Source organism: Parasteatoda tepidariorum, chromosome 10, assembly GCF_043381705.1.
Source record: "Parasteatoda tepidariorum isolate YZ-2023 chromosome 10, CAS_Ptep_4.0, whole genome shotgun sequence".
Classification (NCBI taxonomy): domain Eukaryota; kingdom Metazoa; phylum Arthropoda; class Arachnida; order Araneae; family Theridiidae; genus Parasteatoda; species Parasteatoda tepidariorum.
In genome coordinates, this window is record NC_092213.1 from 67,074,649 (window position 1) to 67,087,580 (window position 12,932).

Sequence of the window (12,932 nt, forward strand, 5' to 3'; positions counted from 1 at the left end):
ATTAATTTCGCATAATATTGCTTTCAAAAGGAGACAAACTAAGTAGCTGGAAGGAGAGTCTATGAGGTACGGGTTCATCTCAAAATGAGGAAGAAAAAAAAACTAGACTAAATCAGTTAATTTTAATAAGCTAATGAGTTGGGCAATTCATTGGCAACTTTGATTCCTCAAGATCTTTCAACACATATTTTACTGTTGTTACTGTAAAATAATCATCAATTATTAATCATCATTTTAATTAATGGTCTGTAACTGTAAAAATGTACCTAGTATATTTTAATTGCTTTATGATAAAAAGAAACACAATATTTTAAATTTTATTCATAAAAGCTTTATACCTGAATTCATTCTGTAATTCACAAAGTTACAAAAATATGCCTTTAAGAGCAAAAACCAGAACTAAGCCGCTTTTATTTTTAAAAAAAAAAATCGCAATTTTTTTTAACATCTTTAGTAGTAGAAGTTGTTTTTATCTATCTTTAAAATTTAATTTATGCCTTTTATAAGAGACAAATGCTAATAATTACGAAGACAACCTTTGTAATTAAAACAATCAGTACTTTATAATGATACTATATTTAGGATATTATTATGAAGGTTTTCAAGACATCAAAATATAGATTTGTAATCAAAACTATCTAGAGGAAGTTTGCGAGCGATGTTTATTAAAACAATCAATAGTGTAGTGTAAAGATATAATGAGTCTATTGTTTGGATATTTTTACGTTAAAGACAGCAAAATATAGATTTGTAATCAAAAGTATCAGAAAGAAGTTTGTTAACTATGTTTATTGAAACAACCAATAGTTTGGTGTAAACATATAATCATGCTATTGTTTGGATATTTTTACATTACAGACATCAAAATATAGATTTGTAATCAAAACTATCAAAAAGAAGTTTATGAGCTATGTCTGTTTTCAAAAAGTGGATAGTGGCAAACGTACTTGTGTCTTATACCCTTTTTTTTAAAAGTGATATAAATTGTTTTAATTTCCTATTGAGAAATTTAATTTAAAGCTGTTTTTTTAAAGCTATGCTAAATTTTACAACGAAAGGAAAGTATCAAATAGAAACAGCAAAATATAAGTTAATCTATTAGTAGTAGGTACCTTTAATTGGAAAATTTTCACTTCAAATGTAAATTGCGAGGTTAAGTCCAAAAGTTCCTTTTATAAGTATACTAATCACATTTAGAAACTCCGTGAACATCAAACTATAGTCATGAATATAAATTAGATGTTTAAGTTAATAGGTTAGGTTAAATCTCATTTTACCCTTATTCCAACAAAGATATTAATCGACTAATAATCTACTTAATTATTTTTGGGCGAAATAAGAAACTGTTTTACTAGAACTGAATTAGCAATTATTCCCATTCATTATCAATGTTTAATTTGTGGTTTAACGTTCTAATTATATAAGTTTTTTTTAATACTATATACTCTTAAAAGGTATTATAAATTTTAATGACATTATTTGCAGTTCTTTGTCCTAGTAAGTAATGCTTTTTTTTCTTTCTATTGTTATTAAATTTATTATTAGTATTCCGAGTATTTTTAAAATTTTGATGTAGTGCTAGCATAAATGAGTGAACAGGTTTTAAAAGTTAACATTTCAAAAATTATTGCATACATTCTAAGCGGCATAGATCGAAGAAAAACAAAGGCCTTTTTTTCAAGAATATATGTATTTAATATTTTGTCTTTCAGATTGCTATAAATAACTTTTTTGTTAATCATCTAATTCAACTAAACATTAAAGGTTTTCAAAAATATTCAAATGATTCGGTTTAAATGTGATTCATTACTTCAGTAGTAGTCATTAAAGAAATTCACTATCTTTTATTTCACTTTTTAAAAGTTTTCTGTTATTAACAACATTTTAATTTACCAAGCATTTTTAAAAAGCATTATAAATATTTATGAAAATTTATAATTTATATATATATATATATATATATATTTATATAAAATAGCTTTTTCAATGAATTACTTTCAAGCAGTGCTAGACAAATTAAATTTAAATAAAATTTACTGAACCGAAAATCATACATTAAAATATAAACTTTGATAGTAATGAATTATTCACAAAGAGGCAAGTTTGTATTTTCACCCCTGTAAAAATAAAATTTTAAATCTTTTGTTATAGCTACCAGCTAATTTTTCGAAATTATTATTAGATTAATAATCCTTTTCTTTAATGTATCACAATCAATTCATACCCAACTCCTAAATTAATCTATATCGCGAGTAATACTTACTTGCTTGTAGGAAAGAAAAATGAGAAATTTTTAAAAGGTAGGATGGAATCACTTTTTTTTTTTTTTTTTTTTTTTTTTTTTTTTTTTTTTTACAAAAAATCGCAATTATTAGATTAAATTGTTAAATTTAACTCTTAATATTATTGAAGGATGTAAAATTACATTTAAACCTCTTGACAAAAGGAATGATTTTAACATACCAATTAAGAAATTCATTGATTTTAATTCTTTAATTTTTACTACTAATTATATATATATATATGTTTTTTTTTTTCAAAAAAAAAAAAATTCAGAGATAGTAAAATTTTAAGGGGCTAGAAAATTATTTACATCCCCTCCTTTTTCAATTTTTTAAGAAATATTTCTTCCATAGCATGTTAAAATCATTTAGTTAAGATATTTATTTAATTATTAAAATTTCCTGTCATGTAATTTTATTAAGAAGGACGTGACTTATATTTTGTAAAGATATACAGGGTGATTCTAAAAAGATGGGCAAAATTTTAGGAAGTGATAGTACACACCCAAGCAAACAATTTTTTATTAAAGAATGCATAGTCGAAAACAAAACGCAAAACCGCTAGAGGGCGTCAAAGTTTATGTTCCTACATGAGGCAAAAACACACAAAGAACGATGAAGTTAAGTTTTAAGAGCAAATTTAATGGTATGTGATTACAATAAGTGTTCAAAACAGTGGCCGGCAGCGGCTTTGCACGCAGTACAATGGTGAAGAAAAGACAGGCGAACATTCTGAAACACACCAGGCATCTCACGAACTTTCCCTGCAGCGGCAGAAAGCTTGGCGACAAGTTCTTCTGCAGATTCAATGGGAGTCTCATACATAAGAGTCTTCAGCTGTCTCCACAAAAAGCCAATTATTTTTTTAATATTATTATTAAAAAAATAATATTAAAATAATATTAATAATATTATTATTTTAGACATTATAGCACTCGAATCAGCAGCTTTTATGCATGAATCGTGACGAAAAATTTGCATACGAGCTCTTCTTTCCATAACATGCAAATAATAACTCGCAACAGGAATGGAGCTTTCACATTTGCATCAAACAACTTTTCAAATGCCCCAGCACCTTTACATTTTGTTTTCGACCATGCATTCTTTGACAAAAATTGTTTGCTTGGGTGTGCACTATCACTTCCTAAAATTTTGCCCATCTTTTTAGAATCACCCTGTATAACTTGTTAAATTCTGTTTGATGGTATCATTTTTATGAAACAGTTAAACGCGAAATTTAATATTTAGAATTGTCCTCAGAGTGCGGAATTAAAAGCCTGCAATGATGTGTAAGGGGCCGTTCAAAAAGTACGTACATCCCGAAGGGGGGGGGGATTTGCTATTTTGTACGGTTTTGTACGATGGGGAGGTATTATACAAAGTACGTACTTTATAAACATACACCAAATTTAAATTTGACTTTATCCTACACACTCCTTAAGTAAATATTTAATTTTATTTAAAACATAATTATTTTAATTTTTATGAAAAAGGGGGGTAGACTAATAAAATGTACGTACTCTAAGGGGGGGGGGGAGTAAGACCTTATGTACGGTAATGTACGAAGGGGGGGAGGGGTTTAAAATTTCTCCATTTTTGTGTACGTACTTTTTGAACGGCCCCTAAACGACGAAAGCAGGGCAAATGGCTCTTTAATATATTTTACGTAACTCTTACTACCGAGATTGCTTGTAATAGTCTACCCAACATGAAGTAAAAATTGAGGAATAGCTTATAATTAAAAATGGTAAAAAATGTTTTTTTACTCCTCGCAAAAAATTGCTATAAATTAAACGGTTTTGCTACCCGTTTTTCTCCTTTTCAGTCTAATTCTCAGCCCTGCTTCAGATGCTTTGAAAGCCAGGAAGAGAGAGTTTTGAATCGAATGCTTCAGTTTCTTATATTCAGTTTAAGAATTTATAAGATTCTTTATAAGAATCTTTCAGCAAATCAACTCGCGGCGTACAAGTGCCGGTGTATATGTAGGCGACAAGCATCGCGCATAGCAAGATAAATTGCCTCCAGTTCTATTGGTAATATATATATATATATATAGATAAANTTTTACTATATATATATATATATATATATATAAGCAGAGATGCCAACTGCTCCGGACACGCCAAAACAATTAAAAAAGCGATAAATAACTACAAATTAAATTTTGCAGATAAATGACTATTTTTGCTTGCGTTTTAAAAGGTATAGCATGACTTAGCACTTTAAAGTGGTGAATTATATAAGCCTACGAATTATTTAGGAATAGTGGTGGATAAAAATCTACTAAATTTAATTTATTACACTAAAAATCACAATTTATAAACAACCACTTTAAAATATATATTTGCTGTCCGGAGCAAGTTGGCATCTCTGTATAAGGAATGGCTTCTTTTATGAATTATTTTCAAGCAGTGCTAGACAACAAATTTACTAAACCGAAAATCTGACATTAAAATATAAACTTTGACAGTAATGAATTATTCACAGAGAGGCGTTTGTATTTTTACCTCTATAAAAATAAAATTATAAACTTTTTTTTAAAAGCTATCACTTAATTTTTCGATATTATTATTTGATTAATAATCATTTCGAAATTTATTAATGTCAGGGTGACCTCTCTTCCGAGCTGAACTAAAATGCGAGTAGTACTTACTTGCTTGTAGAAAAGAAACTTAAGAGATTTTGCTTAGTTATATTTTTTAATGCTGTGATTAAAACTCATTTTTACATATTAATTGGGAGTTTTGAAAATGTAATGGTTTGCTTAAATTGTTTTAGAAAAATTTCCGTGTTAATAGTCTTCGAGTATATATACATACCTGCCAACTTTTAATCTCTTCCATTATGATTTTTCCCAGTGGTATTAAAATGGAATTAAAATTTCAATTTTAAGCAGAAAAGTATGTCGCATTTGAATAAGCCTTAGTCCTCAACCATGATAGTAACACATATTTGTATATTTACTTAATTTTTTTAAGAATAGTGGTGATCAAAATCATTTAAAATATAAGTTTATAAAAGAAAAAAATAGTATATATTTACTACCACTTTAAATATGAAAATAAAATTTTACGCCAAATGCGTAAAAGTTGGCAGGTAAGTATATATATATATATATATATATATATGTTACTGTAAATGACCGAAATTGGTGGTTGTTTACTTCCACCGGTAAATGTTGACAATCAGATAGTCGCTTTGATAAATGTCAGAAATACATACTGGGACTAGTTAAGTGCCACTGCCAGGTATACATTTCCCCGCTATGTCCTACATCAATGTTTTTTTAAGATCAAGTGCCACTGACCTTTGGAGTACCGGTTAGTAAACCGGTACTCCAAACACTGATTTTTCTCCTTACCTATCCTCGGTGGATATTAAAATATTTAACAAATATAATAATATCAACGAGTTAAATAATATCAAAATCGTGGATATAACAAATATTTTGGACATTCACCAAAGCGACCATGAGGTTGTAGACATTTGCCAGCGAATGTCGACATTATCTCTGATTTCGGTCATTCGCCGTAACATATACGTCAAATGCACTTAAATAGTTCATGGATAAATTAAATTACGGTTAAAAGGTTACAGCTACCCTCTTCTGAAAATAAATTTAATGAATTAAACCGAGTGACTTTTGTTAACAATTATTTTTATTGCTGACCATTTTAAATCAGTCCTGTTTTTTTTCAGTTTTGTGAAAGCTGAAGTAGATGCAGGAGCATCCAATATAAACGGAAATGATAATGAAGAAACTTTTTCGGAGAAAGTGAAATGAATATTAGATCATATCCCCTTTTTAATCGCATTCTAACTCTTTGCTAGGGAGAGAGTTTTTAGAAACCATGAAGGAAAAACTTATCAGAAATTCCTAAGTATGTTTTGTGAGTAATTAAAAGAAACGTTAAATTAATATATATTTTTCCGTGTCCTTTTGATTCCCCTGTACTTTTGTGGCGTTGCGGTCTGATTTGCAAAGTTCGAATCTACGAATCTCTGAAGTTGGATTACGTCGCTTGAAGCCGATAATTGTTGTATGATGTAGACCTCAAACCTAAATAGAGATTTCCTCGGAGAATATGCGTGAAGTACGAAATCGGCGAAACGCGCACGGGATGCATTTTGATATATCTTGGCCGCCTCTCCACAGCTCGCTTTCTCACCGTCGGTTCGTGAGTAACTAGCTAGCAGTGAGGCATGTTCTTGCCTGTTACTCATTTGCAGCTTTTTCCATGCTGCTTGAATGTTAAAGTTGTTATATTTTATTTATGTTAAAATGTTTAGTTAAATTTACCAAGTTCTTAAGTGTTAATAAAGATAGTTGTTTATTTAAGCTTAAAATGTTATTTATAAAGTAGCACGACATAAACCTATATTTATTTCTTATGAACATTTTCACATTGAAAGTTGTACTAAAATTGGATTCTACCAAATATACCAACCTCCACACTTTCAAGAAAATTTAATTAATTTGACTTTTGACAAATCAATAACTTTAGTGAAAAAGTAAACTTTAAAAAAATAACTCTTTTCTAAACAGTAGTGCTTTTTATAAAAAGTAAAAAATATAAACAAGTGTAAAAAATTTCTATTAGTCGTATTTTTGATAATTTCAACTATAGATACTGTTTCATGGAGTTGAATTCGTATAGTTTGTAGATTTTATTTTCATAAAATTACAACTTCTTTTCTCTCCTTCAGTAGGAAAAAGGAAAAAAAATCAAACCACTAGAAATCAAGTGTATCATTTAGAAGTCATGCAAATTAGTTGCAGAAATGTTTCTCAAAATATTGAACAAATTTAATTTATTTACATTTTTATTTCTTGAAGAAAATCGTACCAAGAATAGATTTTTTAACGATCACTCAAATAAGATAATAAAATATATTTTAAACGAGTTTGTTTTTTTAATTTTGTTCTATACTTAGTTATATAGTTAGTATAGTTTGTCTACTCCAAGAACTCCCCCCGCCACAAAGTCTGAGGCCGTCGGCTACTATGGAAACAAGAACAACGCTTTCAGGGAGAGTAGCTCCTCTTCACTCTAGGGCTAACACTATGAACCGAAGACAAATATTCCCTTTCTCTTACTGACCCGAGATAAAAACCTGTCCTAAACAGTGATCCCACACACCTTCTTGAAATAGTTATGCCTCGTTACCATAGTCACCGCCACGGGTTCAGACGTATGTCTAGGGGAGTTCTTACTTTAGACAAACTATACGTTCTGTTAAATTTACAACTTTCTCTTGCAACCATGGACCCTATGAGATTTTTGACTCTTTTAAGTACGCTTGCTTTACCCTTTCAATTTTACCATATTATTTTTAAAACACCGAGTGCATGTATGTCTCTTACCTCGTTTAATTTTTTAAAATTATATTTGAAATTTTGGGCCAATAAATTTCTTTAAGAATTCGGAAAACATTGACGCTTTTATAATGTCACCCTCCCCTTAATATTAAGGAAGAAAGCTATGTCAGTAAAATGAAGAAAGCTTTTTTATACCGACATAATGCATATGCAGAGAATATCTGCATCAAACCTCTAATTTACTGCTTTAATTTAGGGACCCTTCATAAATGATGTCACGCTTGGAGGAGAGGAAGGGGGTACGTGAAATTGTAAAAGTTTGTGACAAAAGTAGGGGTAAGTGTAATATGAAGTGTAACACCCCACAGTATGGTTAACAAAAAAAATTGAAAATCAAGATATTTAGTATTTTATTTCATCAAAATGAGAAATTATTATAACGCTGACGAATAATAATGCTATTAAAACGCAGAAATCAAAACTTAAAATATACTTTGAAATATACTTTAATTTTGCGCTTTGTTCCTGAATTAAAAATATATGTTTATGGAATATTGCCTGATTTGTAACAATGGAAAAAAGTGTAACACTTTCTGACAAAATGGAGAAAAGGATCAAAAATATTTAAAAAAAAAAAACAAAATGTGACATTTTTTATGGATGGCTTCTTAGTTTTCACGTAAAATGTAAATTCCTGATTCAACTGGAAATACGTTTCTTTCAAATTTATAAACTGTTTTGAATATTTAATATTTTTTGCCAAACTCATGTCTAAAATTTACTTAATTCAAGATCAAGACATTTATAATCTTCTTTTCATTGCATTGGAATATTGCCTGATTTGTAACAATGGAAAAAAGTGCTTAATTCTAAAGTGCTCGTGTCTAAAATTTACTTAATTCAAGATCAAGATATTTATAATCTTCTTTTCATTGCATGATGTTATCGTAAAAGAATTGGTTTAATAAGAAGGCTGAAAAATTGCAATTAATTGATTTTGACAATAAGTTTAATTTTTAAGACATAGTATTTATTGACTTGTGTTATTATATTGCTTATTACTTGGTAAAAAAATAAATGAAGTGAGGCATTTAAAAACTCAAATGCGATCTTACTATTAATCAAATTTTATATTTTTTCCAGCATAATTTATTTCAATGACATTATTTTATCATTTTTCTTATAAAATTCTTGATTGCGTGTTACTGTAACTTAACGGATTTTAATGAAATATTTTAAAAAGTGCTGTTACAGTGCTAGCAAAAGAAGTTTTACAAGATAAATACAGTTTCAAGAGAGTTTTTTTTTCTTTTCGTACCACGAATTAAATTATACTGCCGTTTATTACAGTATAAAAATTTTGAAACACCGTAAATTTCTGAATTAAAATGTTGAGGCAGTATTTAAGACTCAAGAGGAAGAAAAACTTTAATTTATAATTCTAAGAACAAGTTTTTGGTATTAAATATTTTTAGCGGTTTTTTTTCTTATAAATTTCGGTGACAAATACAATTTAGAATAAATGTTTTAAAAAGTATATAGTACAAGAACAGTGAAAAGAGCTGCATTTGGGAAGTTTTTCTTTCCGGTACTATATAAATTTAAAGTTGTGAACAACAATTAATTCTATTATCAAAAAACTTGAACACATCTTGTAGCGATATATAGAAAGGTAATAAAGTTATAACAATACCATTTAGAAATGCATTTCAACAATGGAGGTCAAATAATAAAAATGTTTCGTTTTACAAATCTTAAGATTTCGTGTATTTGCAACAATGAAATTCTCTTATTATTGTAATTTATTCTATCTTGATCATTTGAGCTGTTTGGAGTCAAATAAATTTAGAAAAAGCGTATTTATTTAATATAAGATTTAAAATGTCGAAAGGTGTGAAAAGAACATCAAATGATAAACTCGCTGAACGCATTGAGAAGGCAGTTGAAATATTGCAAAAGGAGAAAAAATATACTAGCCTTGGCCATATTGGATCAGGCTCATTTGGACAAGTGTTCAGAATGATAGAGCCCTTGAACAAATCGGAGCTGGCAGTAAAGATTGTGCCCTACGACATGGTGTCAAAAGCCGAGTCGGAACTGTGGGAAACTCTGAGTCATCCCAACTTAGTTCCCTTGATAGGCGTGCACAAATTGAAGATACAAAAAACTTTTGTCTTCTTGATGCCAGTTTATCCAACCACATTGTTTGACTCCATTCAAGACTTGACTCCATGCAAGGGAGCTTACAATATCTTAAAGTCTTGGCTGAAAGACGTGCTCCAAGGATTGGACTATCTTCATTGTAATGGAGCTTGCCATCTGGATCTTAAACCGGACAATGTTCTCATAACAGATCAAAATTCTGCACTCTTGTGCGATTTTACATTTTTAAGGGATTGTAAAACACCTCTCTATAAGTATGTATTTAAAAAAAAAATTTTTAGTTATTATTTCATAAATGAAAGGCGTTTTATTTATTGAATTTATTAAAATGCGTTTTATTTATTAACCAAAAACAACTTTTTTGTTGCAGACATGATATTGGCTTGCCAAGTATATACCAACCCCCTGAAGTTATCCTGTCTAAAGAGAGAAAACACCTTGATGGCACCAGCATAGATATGTGGGCGTTCGGTTGCCTGTTGATGGAACTACTTAGTTGTTTCACATTAACAAATGCATGTATGGACGGGAGGGAACAAATGTATACTACAGTACTAGCCTTATTAGAGGTATAGCTTTATTTCATAATGAATAGCCCCCCAGCGACCTGATCGTAAGACACAGTTCCCAGTAGATCACTTATGTCGCGAGTGGGTGACCCCTTTGATTAGTCTGCGAAGAGATCGAGGGAGTGCGATATTGGTCCTCGTTAAACTGTTCTACCGTATAAATAGCTCGATTTCGCATTCTACCAAAACGGGAGTCATTCCCTACGTAAAAGATCAAAATTGTGATGTCATGACTTTGGATCATACTTGCACCCTATTTACACGAGGACAGAAAAAAAATAGTGCGTGGAGTCCCTCCGCGCGGAAGAAGTGAAACTTCGTAATGTGGAAATGAAAATAGGAAGGGGTAGAAATTGATTTTTAGTGAAATCATATTGTTTCTTTAAGACAAACTTTATTAACATTGCTTACAATTCACAATGGATCGCATCTATTAATTATCATTTTCGAGTGGAGAAATATCCAAATCTGTAACATTTACAATGAAATTATGATAACTAAAGTAAGATACGAAATGTTTGAGTTCTATTTTTTCAATATTTCTTGCAAAAACTGCATCAATGGTAGTTCCCCCTTTGGTTGTTGGATCATTCCTACCATTTATCATTTCCAATCTAAATTTGTCTTTAAGGAAGGTTAATAATGTTTCAGCTTCAGGTAACGAGAAATTCACATTAAAATCTCCTGCAAGGATCACAGGCCACCGCCAAAAAAAGTCGCCAGCGCAAATGAGTATTTTAAGATAACCCAATGACTAATTCAAAAGAGGAATGCGTAATTTTACTAGGTTGCTAGGCAACCAAGCTCTGATTGTAAAACAGGTATACTACGCGCATGCGTTCGAGTGCCACGCATTCAGCGTTGAACGTTTAACGCAACCTAGTTGGAAGTCGCATTAAAATTTCACTTCAAAAGGTGTTTGAAAGCAGTCTTTGAACGTCACTAGCCTGAAAAAAATGTTTGTTAAGTTCACACTATTTCTGATGTTAATAGCACCACCTTGTAAGGAGTAGTGAAAAATAGCCACATGATGCAAAGTGCCAATCATCTCGCGCCTGAATTCTGGCCAGACTCGAAGGTGCCTTCATCAGGCAATGCTTGCTGAAAGCAGTTTAGGACAATCTTAATTGAAATATCTGGTTTACGTTCGTCTGGTGACATCACGAGCATGATCCCAGATCTCGTGTAAATGGGAAGTTAGGGATGTTTCCCAGACCGTAGCTCCAGTTGTGATGTAAATTGAATCTACAGATTAAAATCAGTTTAATGCGTCCCTCCGCTACGAACTTAATTTTAAAGTACCAGGAATTAACATCTGCGTAGCTGTAGCGGACAAATTGAGAAACAAACAGAATTCATTTGGTTAAGTCATAAATCTTCAGTTAGGAAACAAGCTATTTTATTTGATTTGACTGACCATGTGCAAATTTATTGTGATTAAATAACTCATACATTGAATAAAAACTTTATTTAGTTCGAAATTAAAGCAAGCACGTTTTCAAAATAGATAGATTAAATGTTTTTTAAAAATTTTTAAAACTATTTTTTAAGTATATCAATGTTTGCTTTAACCTTATCCATTTTCAGTTTTAGATTTAATGAGTCTAAAAAGTAAATATCAAATGTGATAGTGATGTGTGGTTTATTACTCAATTAAATTTATTTTTGTAGCTAGTAGAGAGAAACTATAAAATTTTCCGATTTTCCGGAGGTAAATGATTTCTTTCACAAATACATCTATCACCATTTATGTGCCTTTGTGAAAAGTTTCTTTCACGTAGAATTTTTAAAATTTGCATTAGCACTAACAAAAATTTTGCAACTCGAAAAACGTTTCAATTTTTTTCACCGCCCTAAATATTTTACTAAATTTATATGTTGGAATGATTGTATTCGTAACATGCTGAACAAGTTTAGAACAAATTCACAAATTTCAAAACAGAACTTAAATAATAATTAATTAGTAATAGATTAATTACAAATTAATTTGTAAGTACTTATTAATAATACATTAATTAATTAATAATTTAAAAAATTAGGATATACACATTTACATAGTTAAGTCATTGTTATATTCGATCTAACTAATTGCAACCTCAAAATTTTCATCTACGCTTAAGCATCGTAAAATAAGTATCCAGGCATTTACTTAACCACTTTACCCGGAATTTATTTTTATTCTAACCGGAATATACTTAGCTGTTTTTCTGAAAAACAAAATTATCTTTCCTTCAAATCACTCAATAAGGATATGTTATATAATGTGATAAATTATCGGACAAACATAAGAATTCTATAGGACTCGTAAATTTAGAACTATATATAAACTGAACTTATAACAACTATAATTATAACTAAATATATACTAGCTTAACTTTCTTCGCAGGAATATAGCTTACTGCGGCCAATAATGATAAATATCTTCAAAGGTGATGATCTGTGCGAGACAGATGTGAAACTTGCCCTCCAATTCATGAAAGAGTTTTTGACATTTGAGGCGTCACATAGACTACCAGCTTGTAGAGCTTTGACTCATGATTTTTTTCACAAAGATATTGACAGCATTCATAATAACGCAGATGCCAAACACACACCACC

General features: G+C 30.1%; 1 protein-coding gene across 1 annotated transcript; it reads left to right on the forward strand.

Annotated features, from left to right (window-relative positions):
- The first annotated feature begins 9,483 nt into the window (after positions 1-9,483).
- On the forward strand, positions 9,484-10,340 carry LOC107447140 (cyclin-dependent kinase 7-like). Its single transcript, XM_043049336.2, has 2 exons — positions 9,484-10,019; positions 10,136-10,340. Exons 1-2 carry the CDS (start codon positions 9,484-9,486, stop codon positions 10,338-10,340), a joined length of 741 nt encoding a protein of 246 aa, XP_042905270.2.
- Positions 10,341-12,932: the final 2,592 nt, after the last annotated feature.

Excerpts from the sequence above, each read along its gene's own strand:
- LOC107447140 (XM_043049336.2), top strand. The coding sequence starts at position 9,484 with ATGTCGAAAGGTGTGAAAAGAACATCAAATGATAAACTCGCTGAACGC. Across the intron at positions 10,020-10,135 it reads TGTAAAACACCTCTCTATAA|ACATGATATTGGCTTGCCAA; the intron begins GTATGTATTTAA and ends TTTTTGTTGCAG.